We start from the raw sequence: 26,053 nt of genomic DNA, 5'->3' as shown, positions 1-26,053 counted from the left end.
CACTTTCCACCTTGTACACAGCCAATTGACCGACAACCCGGAGGTCCGGCGGCAAAGCCCTGTAACACATTCCTGATATCATACCTGCTTAATGCGCTGCAGACCAGGGTCCACGAGATGATTTCCTTTTCCTTTGTGCACACCTACCCTGTATGCCAACAGCGAAGGCAAGCTTGGGATATGAATGACCAGAGTCCCACTGCTAAACAGAAGTCAATAATAATTGTCATAGTCACGATGGGCACACAACTGTAGTACCCCACAGCTCGGGTCCCGAAGCCAGGTAGGCCCCACGCATCTGAGCAGCCCCCGCACCAGCAACCCCGAGAGCAAGCGGCAATAAAGGGCCACACTCCAATGTGCCATATCATAATACCTACATTGCATACTACGCCTCTCACCTCTGTGGTCTATCTACCATGTCACTTATGGATACATTTATATCAGGTCCGTGTGCCTCTTCTATTCCCCTTGGCAGCAAACATCCAGCACCTTCTCATCTTAAGTGCCACCCCTGCCATAATTCCTACCCCAGGCAGAACATCTCAACGGTGTATCTTCCACTCCGACAAATTGATTACTCACCACTGCAAAGCCTCAATGAGCCGCTCCTAAATTGATGCTAGGCCTGTCGATACTGCCCCCGCTGTTACCTGTCTCCCATCTCCAGCTGAGTTGGAGTGTGCTGCCAGGTATGTTCTAAACGGATCCCATATGTCCTTGGCCCTGCTATTCAATGGTTGTGTATCGGCGTATACCGTGTTCTGTTCTTGGCAGTACAGTAAATCCGCAATCCATTCCTTAAATTTCGGTGCACGACCCCTCCCCCACCTACATGCAACCCTCCGCTTTGCTAGCAAAAGTGCAATGTTCCCAAATTTCCGATACACCTTGGGTATCTGCATAGTGTAGCCCAGTAGCATCATGAGCGGGTCCCGCTCAATTGTGTCGCCCAGCATAGCCGTCATCGCGGTGTGTACTTGCGTCCAGTAATCGGCCACCCTTGGACACATCCAAGCCAGGTGTAAAAAACCAGCTCCTTTCGAGTGGCACCGCTCACATTTATCATTATCCGAAAGTCGGAATCTCAGCTTTCTTACGGGCGTGCAGTACAATCTCTGCAAAAACTTGTATTGGATAATCCGTAATCTGCAGCTGGACGAGATTTGTGAAGTGAGCTCACAGCAATACGCCCACTGCGCCTCCGTTATGTCCCTGCCTAAATCAACACTCCAACGCTTGAGCGCTCTACATTCTACACTCCCACTTTGCTCTCGAATACTACTGTACAGATGAGAGACTAAGTGCCTACCATCCGCAGAAGTAAGCAAAACTTGCAAAGGCCTTACAATTTCAGGTTCGTCCGGAAAATGCGGTATAACAGTCCTCAGCCCCTGCCGCAGCCGGATATAATAAAAGATGTCTAGCGGAGTAGGCCGATACCCATGAAACAATTGTTCTCTCGTTTTGAACTGACCGTTCAGAAAGAGATCGCCCCAATAACGTATTTTTATCTTAGCGCACAACCCCTGGAACCCCCCTTCCTGCAACAAGGACAAATCCAGATGATAAACTAGGGGCAAGGTCGGTGCGTACAAGAACTTAAGTGCGATCCTGCGTAGGACTCGCTGCCACGCATCTATCGTGCACGTCACCGTAGTGGATGGCGTCTCAATTACACTTACTGGGCCCTAAATAATGCCTTTCAGTGGCAGAGGTCGAACTATCCAGTCTTCCACCGCCAGCTGCGGCATAAATGGCATAGGCGCAAACCAATGGTAAGCGAAATGGGCTTGCGCACACAAGTAATAAGCTAGAAAGTCAGGAACGTCAAATCCCCCACTACGATGTGGCTGGGTAATAGTCGACCACGCCAGTCGAGGTTGCTTACCAGCCCAGAACAATCTCAAGAGCTCGGAACACAGCGTCCGGAAACAAAACGCCCCTGGATAGTACGGAATGTCCTGGAAGAAGTATAAGAAGCGAGGTAACACCACCATTTTAATTAGCGAGGCCCTACCAGCCATGGTAAATGGTAAAGATATCCAACGAGTGACGTCCTCCGCAAGCTTAGTGATGGCAGTACCATAATTCAAGCGTAACGTCTCCTCCCTCAACTTTGAAATCTGAATCCCTAAGTATCGAAGATCCGAGTCACACCATTCAAGCGAGAATCGGACCACCGCGGGCGTCAGGGGAAAAAACTGCGACTTCTTCCAGTTTATTTGTATACCAGATAATCGCCCAAACACCAAAATTCGCGGAGCAGCGGATTGAGGTTAGTCTGCGGATCCACCACATACAGCATTAAATCATCCGCATATAGTGACACATCTATCTGACGTTGGAAACACTTAAAGGCACTTAGCTTGTGCAACTGTCGGATACGACATGCCAAGGGCTCGATCGCTATCGCGAATAACAATGGGGACAACGGGCACCCCTGTCTGGTACCCCTGGTTAATGAGATCGGGTCAGACATCTCACCATTAATTAATACTCTCGCTTTCGGTTCAGTGTAAAGCAATTTCATCCATGCCACAAATATTTTGGGAAACCCCATCCTGTACAGAATAGCAAACAAGTAACTCCACTCAACCGAGTCAAATGCTTTGGTAGCATCAAGAAATATGGCAGCGACTGGCAGATCCGGCGCTATCATGTGAATCAATGAGAATAGGGTTCGCAAATTACTAGTAGTAGATCTCCCAGGGACGAACCCAGCCTGATCTGGAAGGGCAATCTTAGTCATAAGCAGAGAGAGCCTAGTGGCAAGCACCTTCGCCAATATCTTAGCGTTGCAATTTATCAAAGAGAGCGGCCTATACGCATCGCAGTCAGCCGGGTCCTTGCCAGGTTTAAGCAGAGAGGTAATCACCACCTCCCTCATTGACCTCGGCAACACTCCCACCTCCAGAGATTCCTCATAAACCTCCCCGAGCACTGGGGCCATGACATCTATATAACATTTATAAAATTCCGCCAGTAGCCCATCTAGGCCTGGCGCCTTACCATTACTTAGAGACATAATCGCATCCCGTATTTCATCAAGTTCGAATGGAGCTCCAAGGAACTGTCTATGTTCATCGCTCAACCAACATAATGCCACATCATCCAAGAAATCCCCAAATACGACCTCCCCACCGCCGCGGGTAGCACATAACTCCTCATAATGCGCAGTGAATAGACCTAAAATTCCCTTCGTATCTTCATGCACGACTCCTTCCGGTGCACGTATCTCTAATATGTGCGTAGTACACCGCGAATGTCGTGTGATCTCCGCTATTTTTGCGACCCGGTCTCTCTCCTTCACAGTATCTACGGGCTTGCCAATATTTGCCTCTGAATTTGGACTCTCTATCTGCTTCCTTTTCATATTGCGTAAGCTTTTCTCTAAATTCCTTATGGATGAGACCCATCGGCTCCCGGGCCATCCTAGATTCAAGCTCCTTAAGTTCGGACTCTAGTTTTGTGAGCGACCCTCGTAAAGCCTTCAGTACACCAAAGCTCTTGGAGATGTAGTGTCCCCGGACCGTCACCTTAAACGCCTCCCAGATGGTCTCGACACTATCTACCGAACCTTTGTTGCGGGGAAAAAACTCTGCAATCTCCTCTCCTAGCTCCGTCTTGAACAGTGGATCTAACAGTGCCGTGGGTTGCATATGCCACGCTGGTGCAGCCCTCCCATAGCCTGGGACTACTATCTGAACCAGAACCGGGCAATGGTCCGAATAAGACCTCGGCAGATGCGTCACGCTACCTAAGTCAACCACTAATCCACGAGACAAAAAACAATAATCAAGCCTGGCCCAAGTGTTGGCGTACGCTGTAAAGTGTGTTCCCTCCCGAAGCCCAGCATGCACGAACCTCCATCTATCTATTAGTCCCCCTTCCTCCACTTTTCCCGCCATAGCGTCCCACGCACCTTTGTTGTATTGTGGGCTACCATCAGACCTGTCCAGACCTGGGGTCATTGCAACGTTAAAATCCCCTCCCCATATAATATGCATGGAGCCAATGTTCAGTATCTTACCCCAAAACAGTGTGAAAAAGGCAGGCTAATCTACGTTTGGACCATAATAGTTTACTATTGTGATTGTGTCGGTGCCAAGCCTACCCCATAACAGGACAAATCTCCCCTCGGTGTCCGAATGCTCACCGAGCTTCACAAATGGCACCGTTTTCTTGATTAGAATCACCGTTCCCCTGGCATACCCTGAATACGAAGAGAAGCTCCGAACCGCCGCCCATTTGCTTGCAAAAGCGTAAGTAGCCCGGGGGCTAAGATGCGTTTCCTGCAATAATGCGATTTGCACCTGATGCTGCTCTAAATAGGCCACCACCCTCCTACATTCCTCGCATCATTTAAACCTCTGACATTCCATGTTAAGATCGTAACTTTCGCCATCCGTGCAGTGTCAGCCACCACTCATCAAATTCCCATTATCCGAATAGCCACATGACGTAAAGTGCGGCTCCTGTCCCATGAACCCGTATGCATAGCAATAGAACCCACAGCAACCACAACATTGGACTTCCATGAATAAGCAGGTCAATATCCCACTGAACTTCTGCCATCTCCCTCCTCTGTAAACAAAAACCCCGCAACCATCTTGAGTTTCCCTCCCCCGTACATGAACTCCAAACATCCGAACCATCACTGAACCCCTTATACCCTCCCCCCTCCCACTGAAGCAAACACCAACCTGCCAGACTTGTACCCCCCCTTTCCACCCACAATTGCCCCAACAACAAGGGGTAGTACACTCCCCATCCCCCAAACACATTCTAGGGTACTTCCCGTCGGGGATCATATCTAGGTGGCACCACTAATTCCCATTATGAACGCCAAACACACAATGTGACTTGTAGTCTGGCCTGGTGACACAGAGGGGTGTCCGGCGCTATAGCCATAGGCACCTGAGGTACCCAATCAGCAAGCAGTACCGTCACTAGACAATAAAAAACAAGCAACACCCAATATACCCGGAGAAAAACCCAATAATGCAGAGACCTCAAAAATGCCCAACCAACTCTCCACACTCTCAACCCTGGAGCAACAAACATTATGCTGAGTCCGGAGCAATGTCTCTCAATCAGGAACCCCGATCATAGCTCTCGTGCAACACTCTCATATCTACCATCGTTACAGTACGTGATCAATGTCCACCCCACTCACGGTTCACCATCCACCATCTCCTTATGCAGGGGGTCCAGTTCGTCGTCTGCTCCATCCACCGGCCTGTGAGCACGCTTGTAATATTTGAGAAAATCCTCCACCTGCTGAGGATTCGTGAAAAATTGTTGTCTCCCCTGGTACGTGACCCTCAACCGAGCCGGGTAGAGCAATGCGTAGTCCAGTTGCAAGGTTCGCAGCTTGGCCTTTACAGCCAGAAATTTTCTACGTTCCTCTTGGACCATCGGAGTGAAGTCCGGATACAGCGTAAAGGAGTTCCCATCATATGATAGCGAGCGCGTGCTTCTTGCTGCCCGTAAGGCTGCATCCCGATCCGGATAATTCAGCAGCTGGGCAATAATTGGCCTGGGCGTCGCACCTGGCTTTGGTCTTGGGCCTAGGGCCCGATGCGCCCTTTCCACTATAAATTGGGGAGAAAAGGCGTCAGAACCAATCGCCGCCACGAACATCTTCTCAACGTACTCCTCCATTTTGCCCACATTGGTTGTCTCCGGAATACCTACTATGCGTACATTATTTCGCCTACTTCTCGCTTCTAAATCCTCGTTTTTAGCCGCAATGATTCGCAGCAGGTTGTCCATTCTGGATAATTGTGAGGTGTGCTGTGTCATTGTGTCCTCCGAATCCGATATCCGTTGTTCCGCTCCTTTCAGCCGTTCCTCATGAGCGTCCAATTTGTGCACCACTGCACCCATACGCGATGACATCCTGTCAACTTTATCAGCAATCGTCGCAAACCCTTGGCACATCTCGCGTAAAACATCTTGTAAATTTGTCGCTGCATCCGTCGAGTCCCCCGCCGTTCCACTCGTTTCCGCCGGGCTGTGAAGCACCTCCCCAGGCTTGGTCATCTTCTTACTAGTTTCAAACGTGAGTTTGGCCTGTCTTGCGTCCGTCCTGCCCATCCTGAATCCTGGTCAGAGCACTCTGTCGACACAAGTAGTGGACGTTAAGGGGACGCAGCCGCCTACTGAATAGAAGTGGCGCCAATCCACTCTCTGATCCTCCTTGATCGACTACCCCACTCCACCAGGCTAGTACGAGTGAGTCACAGCAAGGGAGCACGGTGTATCTCCCCCCGCACCTCGGGAGACACCAACAGCTCCCACTCAAGGGCGACGTTCCACGGCAATCAGCCGAGCATCCACTCCAGGAAATCAAGCCACGTGCGGTCTCATCCGCCCAGTCCAGCACACAGCCCCAGTGTCCTCAAACCCAGCAGTACCAGCCTCGGTAAGCACCTTTAATATGGGAAGGTCATCTCGCGTCCATCCTCGCAGGACACCAGCGAGCCCAGGCACCGCAATCCCTGTCCATCAGCCCAGCTTCACCTCACTCTCCTGCCACATTTCCAGGCAACTCACCCCTGTTCCGTGGGGGACCTCGTCAATGCTCCAGCGCTTTTGGTGCGGGAGGGGGGGAGCGAAGCTTCGTCCTCCAGAGCCGGCCGACAGGGACCTACTCAACAGCCTAGATGCGCCACCTCCATAGGTAAGCCAGGGCCTTTCCTCTCCCGGGCAAGCTCAGCAGTCCAGTCGTAGCCAGTACTCCCGAGCGGGGGAGGGAGGGAGCCCCTCCGTCACCACTCCCACTAGCTGCTCGCTTAGATTCCCAGCTCTCAGCCCGATTCTTCGGTGCGATACCTCAGAGCGCGGTGCTCGCCGCTCTCGAGCCAGAGGCCTACAGCCGTTTTTGCAGCCTCAGCCTCGCCTGATATCAGCAGCTGGCTACCCGTCTCAGCGCCTCCAGCCGTTGCGTCCGCCAAACCTTCCGGATCGCCTCTCTCCGTCCCCGCGCCACCAAGCGCTCTCAAAGTCGAGCAGTCCTCTCCGGGTACTCCACTGATGCACCGCTTACGATTACAGCACCCAGGTGTGCCATTGAAGGATATTTAAGCGGATAATTACCGCCGGACAGATGGAGCCCTACTCGAAGGCTTCCATTCGCTAGTGCGCCACCTAGCGCCCCCTCGCAAAACACGTTTTACCTACATATGGCCCTATCTCTTTCATCTAATTAGAGATGGTGTAATATGTTGTTACCCATGTCAAAAGGACAATGGAAACACCGTGGGTAGCAGGTTGCAACAGAGCTATCCTGTTTTGATTTCCTGCTCATTTGCACAAAGTCTTTATGATATTTTCAAGATAATTTTGTTGCATGAGGTTTTCTTTCAGGCTCTTAGCCTGAACGTTATAATACGATTTTTTTGTGCAATTCCTTCTCAGGCACAAAAATTGACAATATGGGAGACTTTCTCTCAGCGTCCTGAGATGACAGCTAGCAAACTGTAGCAGCGTGCTTTTATCAGTGGGCTTACTGTAAGTCTTTGTTCCTAGCTTCCCATTCTCCTCATGAATGGTCACATCCAACAAAGTGATTATCTTAGTGTCCATGGTGTGAGTGAATCTTAGGTTGAGGCCCTGTTAATAATTCATGTAGTAAACAGGCTCACCGATGCATTGTCCCCATTCAAGATCACCAGAATGTCATAAATGTAGCGCAGCCACAATAATATGTTATTTCTAATGGATTGTTGTCATTCAGTATGTATTGTCTCTCAAAAATAAAGACATACAATCCTGCCATGGGTGGGGTGAGGGTGCTCCCACTCAAAGTGTCGAAGGTCTGTAAATACAGTGTCTCCTCAAACTTGAAAATGTTTTTTGTAAGAGCTAGGCAGGAACAACTCATAATGAAATGCTTGGACATGATGTAATCCCATTCTCCCTGATTTAGGGCTTCTTTTATCACCTTCAGGGTGTATTCTTTGGGTAAGCTGGTATGCAGACTCTCCACATCCAAGCTTACTAATAAATTATTATCACGATCATAGTCAATATCTTTTGGAAGATTCAGAAGATATTTTGTGTCATTGAGGTAAGTTGGCGTACTTTGTACAAGGAGTTCCAAGTAGAAATCGCAAAAACTTGACAGTGGCTCCAAAAGTTAACCTCTTCCTGACACTATTGGGTGTCCCGTGGGGCAGGGGGGGCAGGGCAAATCTATTTTTGTTGCTTTTTGGTAGAGTATAGAAATAAGGTGTTTTGGGATTGTTTGTTAAGAGGATCTCAACCTCCTTTTTGGAATTCCATTTCCTATTTTCTGTATTCTCTACCAAGTCATTAATTTCTGTTCTCAGATCTTGTGTGGGATCTATGGGTAGGATTTGTTTTTTCTGTCGTTTGTTTGGTTGGGTTCAGCCGTGTAAGCATGCTTGTCCTATTTTACTTTCCCACCCCCTTAATCTGCTGGTTTTATGACTATCCGTCCCTCCTCTCTTAGTTCTTTTAATGCCATGGTTTGTTTGTTGGTCATATTATGGTAAATGCTAGTTTTACCCTCCTATATTGATTCAGTGTCAATGTCACTGCCTATTCAAAGGTTAGGAGTTCTATGGGGATACTGATGATGGGAGGGCAAAAGAAAGATTTTAATTTAAACTCTGTATCTCCTGTTTGTGCTGTTTCTCCCATGGGTTCTGACTTCTCAAGAAATACTTTTGGTTTCAGTTTTCTGAAAAACTCCGCCAGTTCACCATGTAGCCCTTTGTTGAGAACCTTGCGGTGTATTTCTGTAAGTGTGATGGAGGACAAACTGTTTCCTGGTTGATTGCCCCTGGACAGGCTCCTGGTTTTTACTCTTGGTTATGTGTCTTTTCAATGTACTTTCTTTTCCCTTTTTCTCCTCCCCCTTCCTCTCCCACTTCTGCATAAAAAGGGGGGCACTGGTTTGGGGGAAATCCTGATGGAGGACCTTGGGGTAAAAGTATTTCCCAACCCTAGATACTGTGAGAACTTTGGAGCCGGAAAAAATGTGGTGGCATCCTGATTAGGTTTTTTAAGGGATTGTACCCCTGCCATGTTTGTAACCACGGTCTGTTCATGTTTCTGCCCCGAGAATTTTTTTTTATGTTCATCCTACAAGACTAAATTCCAGTGTCTGATGCTCCTTCATCTGAGGTGTAGTTATCTGAGGAATAACCTTGTTTCTCTGTATTGGTGTATTTGGGTGATGAGTAAGGATGTATCTTGACATAGAAAAACTTCTTCAGGTCTTTCTGGACTTTTTGGATCTTTGACTGTGTCAGATAAACCTTATACTCTGTCATGTATCTGTTAATCTCTTTTAACTTCTTTTCATGTGCAGTTATTGTGGTTTTTAAATGACCTTCAGTTACCTGGATCTCAATTAACTGCAGTTCTTTTAATCAGCACTAGTAAATCCCTGTGCAATGCCAGGCAATTTGTGCCTAGCCCCTTCTGATGGAAGCATCCTGTAAAACGATCCTGGGTGCATTTGCTACTATAAGACCTCTGAGGTGGAATTAGATCTTATGTATTCTGTTATTAATACCCCATGTAAAATTGTCCTAATCTTGTTTTGTTTTTGCTCCATTAGGTAGTCCCAATCTTTAGTCTGTTCAATTTTGTGAGCAACATGTAGATCGGCAAGTTAAGGTGGTCCTGATAGGATTTCATTAACATCATCCTCTGTAAAAGTCAAACCTTGATTCTTTGTCATTTTGTTCTAATCTTCTACATTATGAATGCCTCTATTATTTGTAAGGAAATGTTTTCCATAATGGGGGACTTTCCACATATGCAGCTGTTTTCATCCAAGGACTTTCTTGGTTAAACGCTCTCACAGTTATACGCTGCTATTATACCTCCCCAGGACATCCTGCTCAGGAGAACAACACCCTGTCATTCACCCAAGGACCGTTAATTATCATGTCTGGAGGAATTACACAAACACCACTGTTGAGCTATTCACAATCTGGGACCCTGGACAGTGACAGGAACACATATATGCAGAATAATAATTTAAAATCTGACATTACCGTTAAAGAGGATTGTAAATTACAATCCATTTGAGTATAAACAGCATTTATCTATTTGGCCCCAAACTGAACGTATCACTTATTAAATGTAATAAGGTAACTCAGTTTTTGTGTATGGGAGAAATAGCTTCACAGCAGAGAAATGACTTTAGGAGTTTTCACTGTCGGGACATGTAAAACTTAAACATACATGTCCTACTTTTTAAACATGATGTACCCACCCTTAAGAGCCTTTAGTGCCTACTTTAAGGGTGACTTATAAGTATTAAAAAGAAGGTTTAGGTCAGGCAAAATGGTGATTTTGTACGGGTGGGTGGCAAATTCCGCTCAGCTGGCGGAGTTTTTAGAGTTTTCACCACTCTGTGCTCCACTTGGAGAGCAGTGTGTGGCAAAACTTTGCAATTGCCAGCGGAGTTACTGAATGCAGTGAGAGGAATGTGGAGCCCCAGTAGTGCTTGACTGAGAAGGCAGGCCAAGGGCCCTGGGCAGGTTTCACTTTCCTCAGTATGCGACTCCTTCCTGAATTCTGAACTCTAGGTGGGCTGTCCCACACCAATCTCCTTCTCCGGCATTTGTCTCGTTTCCTCAGTCATCACTATGAATTGGCACACAGCGCTCCAGACTCCAGGCCGGGCTGTGTTGTTGTGCTGGTGATGGCATTTTCCTGGATTTCACCTGCAGTGATCCTACCGGTGGCTGATGATCGTCCTCCGGGTGCCACAGCCAATGACTCCTCGCTTCCATGGCTGCAGACGCACCTGGCTGGGCTCTTTGGGCTGTGATGGGCCTGCGCCCACCATGATGGACTGGCGTCCATGGTCGGACTAGACGTTTCAGCTGTTGCTCTGTGGGGTGTTGTGGTGCTGCTGCTGATGGGAGCGCTGACACTGAGAAAGCTGGCCGCCGAGGAGCAGTTATGTCTGGATGAGGGGGGAGGGAACGATATTTGACGAGAGCATTGGTGAGCACTGAGCAATGCACCCCCGCCACACTCAGTGTCCATGGTGTCACTGCAGGCACGTTGGGTGTGGACTGTGACACATGGTGTACCTGCTCCACATGTGCACGCACCTACTGCAAGGCACTGTGCATTCCCCCGCTCTGCCTCTCTGGAGCATTCTGAGCATAAATCAGCCTGCACTCAGCTACTCTGCTTGCTTGCGGAACTCCGTGTAATTTGGCTGATTTCTCAGCAACTCTGCGGAATTCCAAAGAGTAGAATTCTGCGAGCTCTGGCCACCCTTATCATTTTGTAAGGTTGAAATGGCAGTTTAAAACTGCACTAAAGTCTGCAGTCACAGATCTGACACATGTTCTGAAAGCCTACTGTAGGGAGTGGCACAATGAGTGCTGCAGCCCACTAGTAGTATTTAATTTACAGGCCCTAGGTGCATGTAGTACCATATATTAGAGACTTTCAAGTAAATTAAATGTATCAATCAGGTGTAGGGCAATTTTACCAGGTTTTAGGGACAGAGCACAAACACTTTACAACTGATTAGCAGGGAGAAAGTGCACATAAGCCTAAAAGCCATAAAAAACAGGTTCAACAAACGAAGGTAGAGGAAGTCAAAAATCTGGGGTGAACCGGCGGAAGAGGTGAGGTCCAAAAGATATACTATTGGACATAAAGATATATAAAGTCTTGTCTAGATAGAGTTTATTGGGAAATTTAAAATCTTGTGTTTCCAAGAGACATGGACTGTAGGCAAAATCCATATTAATGGCTTCAATCCATACCATACTCCAGCAGTCCCCTCAGTACATGGGAGAGCCAAAGGGGGAATTTGTATTTATGTATCTAATTCGATCAGGGTTTCCAAGATTACAATGTTGATACCCGAAATTTACTATCAAATTATATTGATACATCTAGATAATAATTGTATATTGGCCCAAATCAATTTCCATAATAATGCCCCGAAAGACCAGTTAAGGACAATTTTGAAGAAGCTGAATAGTGACCTGTATAAATTACAGGAAGACAGAGAGTCCACCGTGATTATCATCTGGGGAGGTGATTTTAACATCCGTTTATGCCCTCTAAGTGGGGATGGCAAATGTGGCTTATAACTAGAAAAAATTATCCCTATCCTCACTTTTTGCACTCTGACTGTGGAGACTTATTAAATGAGATTTTTTTCTCACATGATTTGGGGTTTGCTAACAGCTTGTGTTTTCGCGCCAGTCGATTTTGTGCATACTTTTATTGGGAGAGGCCTGAAATCAATAATCGACTTTATCATCTTATCTAGTCGGTATGCTTCATGAATTTTACACTATAAAATCCATAAGAATGTAATAAGTGACCATCTTCCATTGAGTATAAGTCTAGCACTTCCAAATAGTAGGCAGAACCAACATAGTAGTCAAGTAGCTTGGGTTCAGAATCTATCACTGGGGAAGACCAATGGATATACTTTGCTCTGGTCGAGCTGTGAACCCATAGAGTTTAATAAACAAATAGTGACCAAGTCTTATAAATCTATTTTAACCTGTTCGAAAGAATCTACTCCCCATGATAGGATACTAGATGCTTTTGCCCAACTTACGTCAGAAATACAAAATCTTCTCAGCGTAAAGGCATACAAACTGGCAGCCAGTGTTGGTTCGATTCAAAATGTAGCAAAGCCTATACTAAATTAAAGATGGCTCTTCATAAACCTGTCAGGGACTGTGTGGAAATTCGGGAGTGCAGGAGGGAATATAATCAAGCACTAAGATCACGTAAAAAGGAGCTAAAAGAGACTGCCTGGGCTACCCTTCATGAAGCCTCACTGAATAAAGATAGTGCCGTCTTTTGGCGGGCGGTGAATGCTCCTTTTTTCACTGCCCTGAACAAACCGTTGATAGAGATTGCAATAGATGAAAAGCAATGGTTTGACTTTTTTTCAAAGGTTTATTATAGTATCCATTTTTAGGAAAGCTGACCGGCAAAATCCAGCCTGCTACCCTCCAATATCTTTATTGGACTCTTTGGTGAAGGTAGCAGGGCAGATTGTTTTAAAGCGGCTTCAAGACTAGGCAGAGGAAAAAAAGATTTTATCAGACGTACAATATGGTTTTAGGCAGGGGCTGGGCACTATGGAGCAAGCTCTTAATCTTAGTATTTTAACAGGGAAATATACTCAGGCTAAAACAGGGAGATTTCATCTTGCATTCGTTGACCTCACAGCCACATTTGACTGTGTTATACACAGTAAACTATGGGACATTTTAACTGACATGAGGGTTGATCCCCCCCTGGTCCGGTTTTTAAGACAGCTGTACAGCGGGGTGACTGCTAAGGTACGATATGAAACCAAGGGGGAATGACAGGCTGTGTCCTGTCACCGTTCTTGTTCACACTATATACAAACGCCCTGGAACAAGAGATGGTGGAAAAGGTAAAGGATCCACCATATATCAACAAACGTCCGGTAGCTACCCTTCTCTATGCGGATGATGCAGTATTGATGGCCCGCACACAGATAGGCCTACAAAAAGCACTTTCCACCTATACTGCAGTTATGGATAATCTAGGCCAAAAACGAAATGCCAAGAAAACATATATAATGACGTGTGGGAAGGGAAGTCAGAAATGTAGAAGCATGTCCATAGGGGGCAGCAGGGATAAATCAACAAAGACATTTCCATATTTAAGTATATTGTTTGATTCTATCGGTTCCTGGAGACAATGTTAAAAGTAGGAGTCTTCTTTTTATGAAATCGATGGCATCCATTGCCAATTTTGCACATAAATTGGGTAGAAGGCCTCCAGCACTGTTCCTCCAGATTTAACCTGCAAAATGTGTGACTATGGCTACCTATGGTGTCGGTGTGTGGGGTTTTTAAGATGCCCAACCCATCCAGAATGTTGAAAATGCCTTTTTAAAGTTTCTCCTAGCGGTTCCAGCTAGCACTTCCGTTTATTGCCATAGTGAGCTGGGTATCCCATATATTGCAGACATTATTAAAGCTCAGCCTGTGCTATTATGGCACAAAATCTGCACATCTACTAGAATTGGTCTTAATCAAGATATCATTAAGGACTCCGTGAAGCTGGACCATGCTACAAAGATCGCCTGTTTGAAATATATCAAAAACTTCATGTACGACTTTTTTCACCCTGATTATTACAATTCCCCTGAATCTATTAGTACTGTCTCCAGGAAGGCGTTTAAAAGAATCTGTATGACCCACCTGGAGGCAAATAGATTCACTTTGGAAGCAAATAAGCCGACAGCACAACAGCACCAACTGATTTTAACAACTCGTTACATCCAGTCGTATTTACTGTTTAATTTAAGAGGGAATGATAGATATGTTGTAACCCGACTCACACTTGGGACCTTTTACCATTTGATTAGTTTCCCCAAAATAAACAACTGGTCTAAAGAGCTATGCCACTGCCCTTCGTCAATCGTCAATGCATGCAGTTCTATTTTGCAAATTTAATTTAAAAAAACAGAGAATGAGGTGGATCCTGCCAATTATAAGGCTAGGTGGCTGGACCCATTTTAGACAATGAATGTGTTACTGTAGCCATTGCCTGTTTTTTTTTAAAGTATACTGCGAATCAGAAACAATAGCGGCCGGTGGTGAGAGTGCTGCAGGGTGGTGGGGTGAGGGTGGAACAGGGAGCGGGGTAGTAAACTATGAAATATGGCCCAACGGAGGTAAGTAAACAAATAAATAAATAAAACAAATTTCATTGCGCGCGCTGCATCGCATTTGGCAATGCAGCACGCACAATGAAATTAGTTTTATTTATTTATTTGTTTACTTACCTCTATTCGGCCATATGCCGTAGTTTACTACCCCCCACCCTGTTCCTCCCCTGCCCGCCCCACCGCCATGCAGCAATCCCACCACCGGCCGCTACTGATCAGAAAGTCTATTGTCATTTAAATCTCGCCAGGTTCTGGGCGTTTGACATCTACTGTGGTTTTAACTCTGTGAGATACATGTTTTAAAATGGATTTTATGCAAGTCCGTGTATAAAATGAATTGTTTTTATCTGTTGTGTTTGCTTTTATGATTTTACATGCATAAAATCGAATAAAGCTTGTTCTGATTCTGATTCTGATATAAAGTATCAATGCAGAGTCAGAGTTAGAGACATGGAGCGGTTGGTATTGGGAGATGCTGATTGTTTGAATGGAAACCGTAAGTGGATTGGCATAATATGAGCTTAGAAAACTCGTACAGCCACATACGTTAAATGGCTTAAAAGACTCTCTGACAGGTTTGTCTCACTTTTTCCATACCATGTCTTAAAGTGCATCTTTCTATAATAATAGCAATGAAGGACACCCTACCTGGGTACATTTCCTTTTGAAGCAAATGTTTAAGGTACCAGGAGTGATATTCAAAATAGTAAAAAAGTATTCATGGGTACCTTAGGAGTGGCCATTATACGTTTTGTAAATCTTGGAAACTGATGCCCACAGCATAAAGGCGTAATATATTCTTCCAGTTTTATAACTATGGGCTATCATCTCCCAGGATGTAAGCCAGAAACCTATGCTAAAATAAATGTCTGAAACCTGTCAATGTAAAGTGCATGTTTGAATTAGTCTAACTGTAACCACTGCAGCCATGTTTTCTTGTTCACCCTAACTGTGCCTAAAGGAAGTGCCCATCTATTAAGCCTCTCTTTTGCATCTTGGCTCTTGACACAAGAAAGTGGTGATTAGCTTGCCTAGCCAAACAACGTTTACATTCTTGTTACATGTGAAGGCCATTTGACACCCTTTCTCATGAGCTCAGACCTCAGCACCCTTTGTTTCATGATGTCATATGATTACCAGTTAAAGCCTGTATTTTGAACACTATATATTTGTGCCTTGCTTAGAGAGCTTGCTTATTTTACGGTTGTAGTGGGACCCTCTCCCTGACTGACTCTGCGACATACGACCACGAGGGAAAATTAATTATTTATTTAATTTCCCTTGCAGTCGTATGTTGAAATCCCCCCATCCAGCCATACCGCCCCACTGATCTTACCTGCACAGGCCGTGGCTGGCTGGAACTAGACGTGAGGCAGGGGCTGCAGCACCCCTAAAACTGGCAGCAGATCAGGGAGCTAATAGAAAACAGCAAGGCCTTTTAAAGAGATGTATTTTCACACAGCATTAGCTGTGTGTTCAAATACAATAAAAAGTCAATCATGAGAAACCACTGCTCACTAGGTCTATCTGTACATTTACTGTGCTTCAAAGAGAATGCATTTTCTAATTTACTAATGTCACTCCTGTAATGAGGTCTAAAAGAGGATGGGACAATCCTAGTCGAAATCTGGTTCAAACATCACTGAGACACCACCAAATTTATTTCCAGTTTTGGTGTTTAAGAAATCACCCTGCCCTTGTCATGGGGAAAACCCATAAAGGAAGTGAGGTTTTTACTGAGTAGCACTGAAAATATTTGAAGAGTTGGAAAATGTGTGTATTAATTGAATAATAATTTAATGCATGCTTTGGGTGCGGAAATTCTCAAAATGCTTTAATGGCCTGCCTTTCTGCTGCTGCCATTGAATGTGGGGAACAGCCCAGACATTCTGAGAAGTCCAAAGATGCAAACAGTGCTATCAAATTCTCATTAAACATCATATGAGATCAGAGGGAGGTGTCCCCAAATGTTTAGTACTGAAGTCAGTTTACAAAGCAAGTGTCTGCTCTAATTGCGTCCGCCTATTATATATCACTTAGACTAACATGTTGCTCTTTAATGACTGGTAATGTACAACGGTGTGGTAGGTATGATTCCAAGCATTGGAAGAGCCCTCAGTGTTCCCGGGACAAGCCTTCTTGACCCGGACAGCACAAAATGGTTGCTGTCGACCAGAGACACGTTTCTGTCCTCCTGCTGCTGAGCCAAGTTCAAGCAGAGGAAGGTGGAATAATAGGCATCCTGTCACAGGGAGGTGTGACCACCTCCCAGATAGGAAATAGTGTATTAGGTCTGGGTGGGTGCACTTGCCAGCGCCAGAAAGTCTGCATGAGGTGCACATGTGCTGTCCCTGTGCATAGTCCAGTTCAAACCAGTCCTGGGAGCCATTGGCTCCCGCTCTGGGATGAAACTGGACAAAGGACATGGGAGTAACCTTCCCCCTGTCCAGGGCCTCCTCTGGGAGGGTCCCCTGAATCTTCCCAACCTGTTCCCTAGGGTACTTAAGGGATTACCTGGGTGTAGGTCTTTGGATTCGCTGTGGGACAAGATTCAGATCAGAAACCATTGCACTTCTACCTTCTGGGCACTCTGGACTTCGCTGGACTTTGTTTGGGCCTGACTTCGTCTCCCTTCCATTTTGCTGCATCGTCTGTGCCTGTGCATCATTCAGGAACCTTCCAAGACCTGTGAAGCATCAAGGACAACCAAAGTAATCTCCCTTGGAGTGAAGGAGTGAAGGAGTCACTCCCCTGTATTTGCAGGCACAGCAACTAAGTGGACCAGTCTGCAGATCCTGAGCTCCTCTGGACTCCGTTGGCTCTGCATCACAGGTGGTGGTTTTACACAGCTACTGAGGCCTGCTCTACCCTCTCACCAAGTGTGACACCAGTAGTCCTTGTGGGGGTTACAATAACAGAACCTCTGAGTACTGCTTACTCTTTGCAGTTGCAAAGGCTTGTTGTCATCTTTGCAAGAAGATCTTTTGACTCCAAGTAGGGGAGACTTATCGTCATCTGGTGTATTGAATCGAGCTGTGTTACCTGTGGTTTTTGGGGGAGAGACCTGGCCGATGGGCACTCGCGGCTTTCCCTGTGACTCCTTGGCCCCGCCGGCGCCTCACTTCCTGGTTGCAGCGCACGGGGAGAGGAGGCAGCAGGCAGCAGACTACAACTCCCAGAGTTACTATTCGTGGCCCCGCCCCCAACCAAACACGCTTCCGCGCCCGCAGGCGCTTATAACGGACAGGCATCCTCCGCGTCGCGGGACGCGCGCGGGCGGCGCCGGGCGAAGCCCGGGCAAAGGGCGGGCCGTCTGTGGCCGTCCGGGGCTGTACAAGGCTGGGCTGGGCCAACACTCTAATATGTGCTAGGCGTATTCTCGGACTGCATGTTTCTAAACCCGGCCGGTCCTTAAGGTTGGCATTATCAACGACTTTTATGCTTTGCCAGTAGTTGACATAAACGTATTGAGGTCTTGGTTTAGCATACTCTATGGCGAAATTTCTAAATAAGGGTTCTATAGCAGGGGGGTCAGGGACTCTTGATGCTTATTTAAAAAAAGCTGAAAATGCTGTGTCCAAAGAAATTGAAATGGTGGAAAGAAGGTTGTCACTGGAGCCTTTTATCCAGTTTAACTCAGTGTTACAACCTGTCGATGCTACTGTGGATTTAGTTTCTACACAGGCTATTCATCCTATTTCTTTAGGGCCTGTTTCAGAGTCCAGTCCTGCTAGTGCCCCCTTTTTGATGAACGTTTCTAGTCCCTCTCTTTCCCCTCCAGCCTTACGCACTAGGCAGTCAAAGATCCCTTCTGTTGCCCCTGCCAAAGCACCTAAGGGAAAGAGAAAAGCTAATCATGCCCCCAAAGGAAGCCGACAACAAGCCAAACGACCTAGAAATAAAGACCCTGTTCAAGGGTCGGTTCGACGGGAATGCAGTTTAGTGGTTCAGACGATTCCTGATAAGGGCAATGGCCTCACTGAGCATAAGGTCCAAGGGAATGTAGCTACCACGGGGGACATGTCGGCCAATCTGATTAATCTGATGGACGAGCGATTGAGAGCGATTATATCGCCAGTCATGGATAGACTTAGTAAAATTGACGATAGACTTATTCTCATTGAACGTCATATAGCGGGCCAGAGTGTACCGGTGTTAAGGCATAATCCACCTGATTTTCACCCTTTGAGTGCAGTTACATCTAGAGTGTCTGAATTGGTGGAGTCTTTGACGACCCCTGTTGTTGACTCTAGAAACCCCCCACCATCTGCTCGGGGAACAAACGGTGTTGTTAGCTCTGGGTTGAGGGGTCACATTGAAAGATTAAGTCCTCAGGGGGAGCTTATATGGAAGGAACGCCCTTTACATTTGCCACCAGAGGCCTGCCCATATACCGTTATTTTGGCCAATGTTCCGAAAATTTGTGATGGCAAGGATGAGCATTGGTCCTCTTTAAAAAATAAAGCCCTTCACTATTTGGCTGGTAAGACAGTCTTGGGGAGTCACCTCTTTGATTGTTTTAAAATGGTGAGAAGGGTTTCATGGGTGGGGAAGTCTAATAAGACAATGAAGGGTGATTGTGTGGTTGTGAATTTTAGTTCCCTCGCTAAAGTAGACCATATCCTGAGGCAAGCTGGGTCTATCAGAATTCAACAGGACTATGTAAAAAAAAAAAGACTCCAAGTAGCCCCAACGTTGAGCACCTCCAGTGACCAGAATCTTTGGCCACACCACATCGTGTGCATCATGGCCTGCATCTTTTGGTGAGCTGCTTGAGGTTCTCTTGCGACTCCAGTGCCTCCGGCCTGTGGGTCCACTTGAGGCTCACATTTGTTTCCTGTGTTCTCCCCTGATTGTTTGGGTCCTGCCCTGACTCCCCTGCTTGTGGTGAATCTCCTGGATCCTGCTGGTCCCAACGTTGTACCTTTTAAACTTCCTGCGTGGGTTGCATTTGCCAAGGCTTGTTTGTGTCCCTGCCAGACTCTGACCCCTCAGCACTCAACATCCTTCATGGGACAGCTCACATCTGGCTCCTGGTTGTCCTCAGTATCGCCTGGTCCCCACAGCTGCAGAGTCAAAGTCATCAACATCATACCTAAAGCAACCGACATCAGAGGGCATTTGTCTTCCAAATCTCCTGGTCAGCCCTGAGTGACATAGACTCTTTCCCCTCTGCTATCAGGTACTCCTCTTCAAGAATCCATGTTTGGATTCCTCCGGACACTTTCTCTTCTTCCAGCAGCAGCAGCACTTTCCTGAAGGCCTCTGATGGGTTCGAATGCGGTTTACGACTACACTTCATACCTATGCACCCGGCTCCACTGGGATAGGTAATTTGAGTGGCTCTCCAACCTTCTGTCTTCCACTGGGTTTCTTCAGGGTCCACTAGGAAGGGTCCCTAATCTTTAAGAACCCAACCGTGACTTGCACATATACTTGTACGGAGCACACAGTTGTATTCACACATTGCACAAGCTTTCCGTGGGGTCCCTATCTACTTACCTTGGGTGGTTCTGTGGGTCCCCAGGAATTCTACCTCCTCTCGACATCGTCCCGACTTGAGTCGTGGTTCTTATACCACTTTCTTAGTATATGGTTTGGTCCCTTCCTGGGGCACACTGTGTTTTAGTGCTATTTACTGTGATTTCTTTGCTAAAGTATTGTTTGCTTTGTGTTTGTGTGCTCCTCCAGCAAACACATCTCCTTCAACCACACCACCAAACTCTCCTGGACGGACCACAGCTGCGTCCACTTCAGCTACAGGAAAACCACAACCCACCACCACGCTCAACAACCACCGAGAAGACAATGGAACCGAATCACCGCCGACCAACTCACATCAGCTCTCTCCCAGAACCCGCCCACCAGCACCTCAGACCCCAACGAAGCAGCCAACAACCTCACGAGCTGGATCTCCAACTGCGCTAACATCCTGGCTCCCCTGAAGACCCGAGCGAACGGAGCCAACCACAAAAGAAGCTCCTGGTTTAACTCCACCCTCAAGGACTCCAAAAAACGATGCCGCACCTTCCAGAAAACCTGGCGCCTCGACCAGACCGACAAGAACATGGCAGCCCTCAAAAACGCCACCCGGAAACACCACCAACTCCTCCGCGCCGCAAGATAATCTTCCTTCAAAGACAGACTCGACAACATCTCCCACAACAGCAAAGAACTTTTCGGCATCGTCAGAGAACTCTCCAACTCCGACGCTGAAAACAACGCCATCACCCCCTCACAAGACCTCTGCGACTCCCTCGCAGCCTTCTTCCACCACAAAATCACCGACATCTACAACAGCTTCACCACAACAAACGCGAACCCACCACCAGAACCTATCCCCCACAGAACCACCATCCACGCCTGGAACCCGATCACCACCGAGGAAACCACCCGCACGATGAACTCCATCCACTCAGGATCACCCGCCGACCCATGCCCCCACCACATCTTCAACAAAGCCGACAACATCATCGCCCCCCATCTCCGAGACGTCATCAACACATCCTTCACCACGCCACCTTCCCCGAGAGCTGGAAACACGCCGAACTCAATGCCCTCCTCAAGAAGCCGACAGCAGACCCCACAGACCTCAAGAACTTCCGACCCATCTCTCTCCTCCCGTTCCCAACAAAGGTTATTGAGAAAACCGTCAACACTCAACTGACTACCTTCCACGGACGACATCAGATCCCTGACCGATAAGGGAGAGACCGTGGTTCTCATACTCCTTGACCTCTCCGCAACCTTCGACGCGGTATGCCACCGCACCCTGATACAGTGCCTCAACAACGCCGGCATCCGAGGCAAGGCCTTGGACTGGATCATCTCGTTCCTCGCCGGAAGAACTCAGAGAGTCCGCCTCCCCCCCTTCAGATCAACAGCGACCAAGGTCATCTGCGGCGTCCCACAAGGATCCTCCCTCAGCCCTACCCTCTTCAACATCGACATGACGCCCCTGGCAAACATCGCACGCAAACACGGACTCAACCTCATCTCCTACGCAGACGACACCCAACTCATCCTCTCCCTCACCAACGACCCTTCCTCTGCTAGAACCAGACTACACGAATGAATGAAGGAAGTAGCGGACTGGATGACGGACAGCCGGCTTAAACTCAACACCGACAAGACGGTAGTCCTCATCCTAGGCCCTACTCCCACCGCATGGGATGACTCCTGGTGGCCCCCCGCCCTAGGCAGCACTCCCCAACCCACCGACCACGCCCGCAACCTGGGCTTCATCCTGGACTCCTCCCTCTCCATGACCAGACAAGTCAACGCAGTCACATCGACATGCTTCAACACCCTTCGCATGCTCCGCAAGATCTTCCACTGGATCCCCACCGACACAAGGAAGACCGTCACCCACGCCCTCGTCACCAGCCGCCTGGAATACGGCAACACCCTCTACGCTGGCACCTCGATCAAACTACAGAAGAAACTCCAACGAATCCAGAACGCCGCCGCACGCCTCATCCTGGACGTCCCGAGCCACCACCACATCTCCGGACACCTGGAAAAGCTTCACTGGCTCCCAGTCAGCAAGAGGATCACGTTCAGACTCCTCACCCATGCACACAAAGCCCTTCATAACCAAGGAACCAAACTGATCACCCACCGCGTCTCCTTCTACATACCCACCCGCACCCTGCGATCGACTGGACAAGCCCTGGCAGCCGTCCCCCGCATCCGCAAAGCCACCGCCGGAGGCAAATCATTTTCCTACCTCGCTGCGAAGACCTGGAACTCTCTCCCCAGCCATCTCAGCTTAACACAGGACCACCTCTCCTTCAGAAGGCAGCTCAAGACCTGGCTGTATGAGCAATAACCCCCTCCCCCCTAGCGCGCTTTATAAATGCCAATGATTGATTGATTGATTTATGTCTGTGTGGGAGATACTGTCATATACGAGATAGTGTTATATAATAAATACATATTTTTATAAATACGTTGTGTGGTTCTTTTTATTTAATCTATACTATAAGATTGCATTCTGGTCAAACAAGCTGCTTTACACTCCTTCAAGAATAAGACTGAAGGATAGCTTTCTAAGGTTGTCCAATACCTCTTAAAACACCATAAAGGTTGTCTGGACTGGTGCAAGGTGCCCACTTACATTAGTGGACAGCAGATTCCAGGCCAGCTTCTCACAATAGCATTCAGTAAATTTTCGCCAATCTAAAGTGTCCAACTTCTTAGCCAAGCCAGCCACATTCCAGGAGGCTATCATTGTCAATTGGCGTGTGTCTTTTCCAAACTCATTACCCAATATGTTGCTTTTACTAAGGGTCATTTTCATGCACCAATTTGTAAAATGGTATTCACATTTCAGGAATGAAAGTTATGATTACTTGTGCTCCTGTCCTAACCTCTTGTAAATCACCAGTTGGACTGAACAGAATAAATGAAAGATCAGGCGTTACCGGCTTGTGACCGACTATGCCCCAGGGCAGTCTACTGACCTGTAGGATGCGTCTAATCTTTCGGTTCCAACTTCCCAAGAGGCCAAGCAACTCTTCCACTGTTATCTGATAAAAGGCATATTTTGCAGACATACAGTCCACTCAATTCTCCATGTGACGTTGAGTATACGTTTTCTTAATTGTTTTCGGAATACTTGCTATGAACCCCGAGCTTCCATTAGAGATTTAGAATTTCAGATTGGCTCATCCATCTTTTCAGAACTTGCCAAAAAGACTTAAAGGGAGAGTTTGTCTCTTCGTAAACTGCTCAATCTCCTGAATTTGTGTAGAGGATTTCAGCTGATTACTGAGTATAAGATTCGACCAGGATTTATTTTACATTTTGATCTAACACCTGTTGTGATACCCTGGAAATTGAGGCCATTTGGTTTGTTGATTTAGCCTTCTCTGGCCTGCCTTGTCCAAACATCACCTCTTTTCTACCACACCACGGTACCATTTTTAGGTCTCGCCTGACCCAGCGCATGCGCTGGTCTGGCGAGACTTATTGAGAGGGCTCCAAAAAGTGCTACCAGGCCAGCCTAGAGCTACAGTGCATGTGCGCGGGTGCGCGCTGCGCTTTATCGCGATTATTTTCACTTTCGCGGCCGCAGGTCCGCTTTGATGTTTGATCGCAATCGCGATCACTTTGGCGGCCGCACGGCCGCTTGGTATAGCCAATAGGTCTCGCTTTTGGGACCTTATAAGTATTTAGTTATGCAACTGTTGCATGGCTACATACTTATAAGGTCCCAAAGGCGAGACCTATTGGCTATGCCAATGCTTGATTTAAATTGCCCCAATGTCAAGTCTGACATTTTGGTACGCACAGTTTGAGCCAAACGTATTTGAATAGCATATTATATCCTAACCACGCTGCTGTTAGTGCATTGTGAATTGTCTTGTGCAATGCTTGATTAGTGTAGCATTCAACAACAACCTTTTTTTGATGCTGCTTAACCTGTTAAATAAACTTTCCCATCTCTGAGCCAAGTAGGGTGATTTTTGGAAAACTGCTGCTCTGCAGAAACTCTGCTAATGTGCTGATCCTGTCAAACGTCATCTGCTCTATTTCTCATGCGCTTATCCTGCATCAGTTCAATAAAGTATCTATTGTCTCATGCATGTGACTGACGCTATAAGCTTCTGTAATGAGATATAAATGTCTCATTTCACTTCGGGAAATCCATTCCTAGGCTAATGTCGGCGATTCCCCTTGCTCCGTTTTTCAGTGATGCCCAACATTTAATACATACATGTTGAAACTGAACCAAAACTATGAAGCTGAGGTTTCCTTACACACTGAACTAACATATCTCCACTGGAAATTATTTCAATTTTTCTATACCCTTAATCAGTTTCATGATGTCTGAGCACCGACTTATTTGTTTCAATTTCAAAATAGGTTAGCAGGAGATGGCAGTGGTCAGCGTAACCATGAAATAATGAAATAATATACTTTGAACAGTTCACTTTAGCTTTCTATATTCCCATTTGATTATTTTTAAATTCTCAGTCGTGCATTTGGTTCCAATGGTATTTGCACTGTGTAGATTAAGCCATGTAATGCATTGTTCACGCTTGGGGGTAATACGGTTCTGGGCCTCGTTGATAGTGTACAGTGTAGGTCTACATACCATATTTGGGAAGTTTAAAAGAGTTGATAAAATAGGTAAACACAGTACAGTAAAAAAAGACAAACTAAAACTAGAAGGGCATTGGAATAATTGACATGTTCTAAACTCACCAGAAGAAATTCCTTGAGGTGTGTTTCAATGTTCCTGTTATGAATGGTGAAGAGGGCAGCAGACACCTGTATTATTGCTTTGGCTAAACAGTGGACATTGTTCTTGTAACCTGCAAAAGAGAAAGAAAGACATGACAAACTTGGCACCTAACGTTGACACATTTTGATTTTAGATGTGATAGGACGCATCGGTCCTTCTTTCCTACATAATTCTTATTAGACTTTCCAACAGTTACCCGAGTTCACATCTACACACATTGTTCTTGAGTTCAACCAAATCGTTATCACTTCCACGCCTTTACTCTACTCTTTTATCTTGTTCTTTTTCCCAATGAAAGCCTCGTTCTATAGTCAGCTGTGTGACGTAACACGGTAGGGCCCTCCTGCAGCATGTGATGAGGGCCAAGGAGTCTCCCATATCTCACAGATATTCATTAACCTTGGGCTGAATGGATTCCCCCATAGAAGGGTTAGGGGCCCCTGGAGCATTGGGGCCCCATACACCGCAGAGGCTGTAGGGACCTGCGTTAGGTCCCAGCCTACAGTGAAGAGCATGAACAGAATACGCCTTGAAACGTATGTGTTTGGATTTTAGTGGGCTTTCATGTTTTTTTTCTACTTTTAAAAACATGGAATCAGATTTTGATGATGCTTTAGTATATGCCTGCCTGAAACTTGGCTAATTAAGAATTTTGATTTAGACAATTACATTGTCTTTTCTGTTCTAGCTATTCCATCGGCAAAAGGTTACTCAAAAGGTGACCTATGCACTGTGTATGAAATGGAGTGCCACTCAACAGGTTGTATCCCTGACGTTCGCCCTTATTATATACAGTTCGTTCTGAAATTAGAAGGGGGCACTAAATCAATATCGCCTTCATGAACGAATGAATGAATGAATTAATTTATTTATTAACTGTTTGATTAATTAAAATGATTGTAGTAAGAACAAACATCATTGAAAGAATAGTATTTAGACTTAGCAAAAAATACCACCCTCCTTTCACCTGCAATCTCCTCACCCAACCCACACCAGAGTTTGTAGTTGACCATATGTCCTTAAACGCACTTTTGCAGTCCCCAGTGTTTTTAAAACTCATTTCATTTTGATTAAAAACACTTAATTCAATCAATCAATCAATATAAACT

At 46.5% G+C, this 26,053-nt stretch overlaps 1 protein-coding gene across 1 annotated transcript in view; it reads right to left on the bottom strand.

Moving 5' to 3' along the window:
• The window catches only part of NCKAP1L (NCK associated protein 1 like), a 1,693,457-nt gene that overhangs the window by 282,367 nt on the left and 1,385,037 nt on the right, over nucleotides 1–26,053 (bottom strand). Inside the window, exon 29 of the mRNA XM_085654768.1 lies at nucleotides 24,905–25,014. Within this exon, the coding sequence (XP_085510894.1) occupies nucleotides 24,905–25,014 (110 nt within the window). The remainder of the gene's footprint in view (nucleotides 1–24,904; nucleotides 25,015–26,053) is intronic.

The sequence above is a fragment of the Triturus cristatus genome, chromosome 4_1 (genome assembly GCF_964204655.1).
Source record: "Triturus cristatus chromosome 4_1, aTriCri1.1, whole genome shotgun sequence".
NCBI classification, from domain to species: Eukaryota; Metazoa; Chordata; class Amphibia; order Caudata; family Salamandridae; genus Triturus; species Triturus cristatus.
This window is presented reverse-complemented; position numbering and strand designations above follow the sequence as displayed.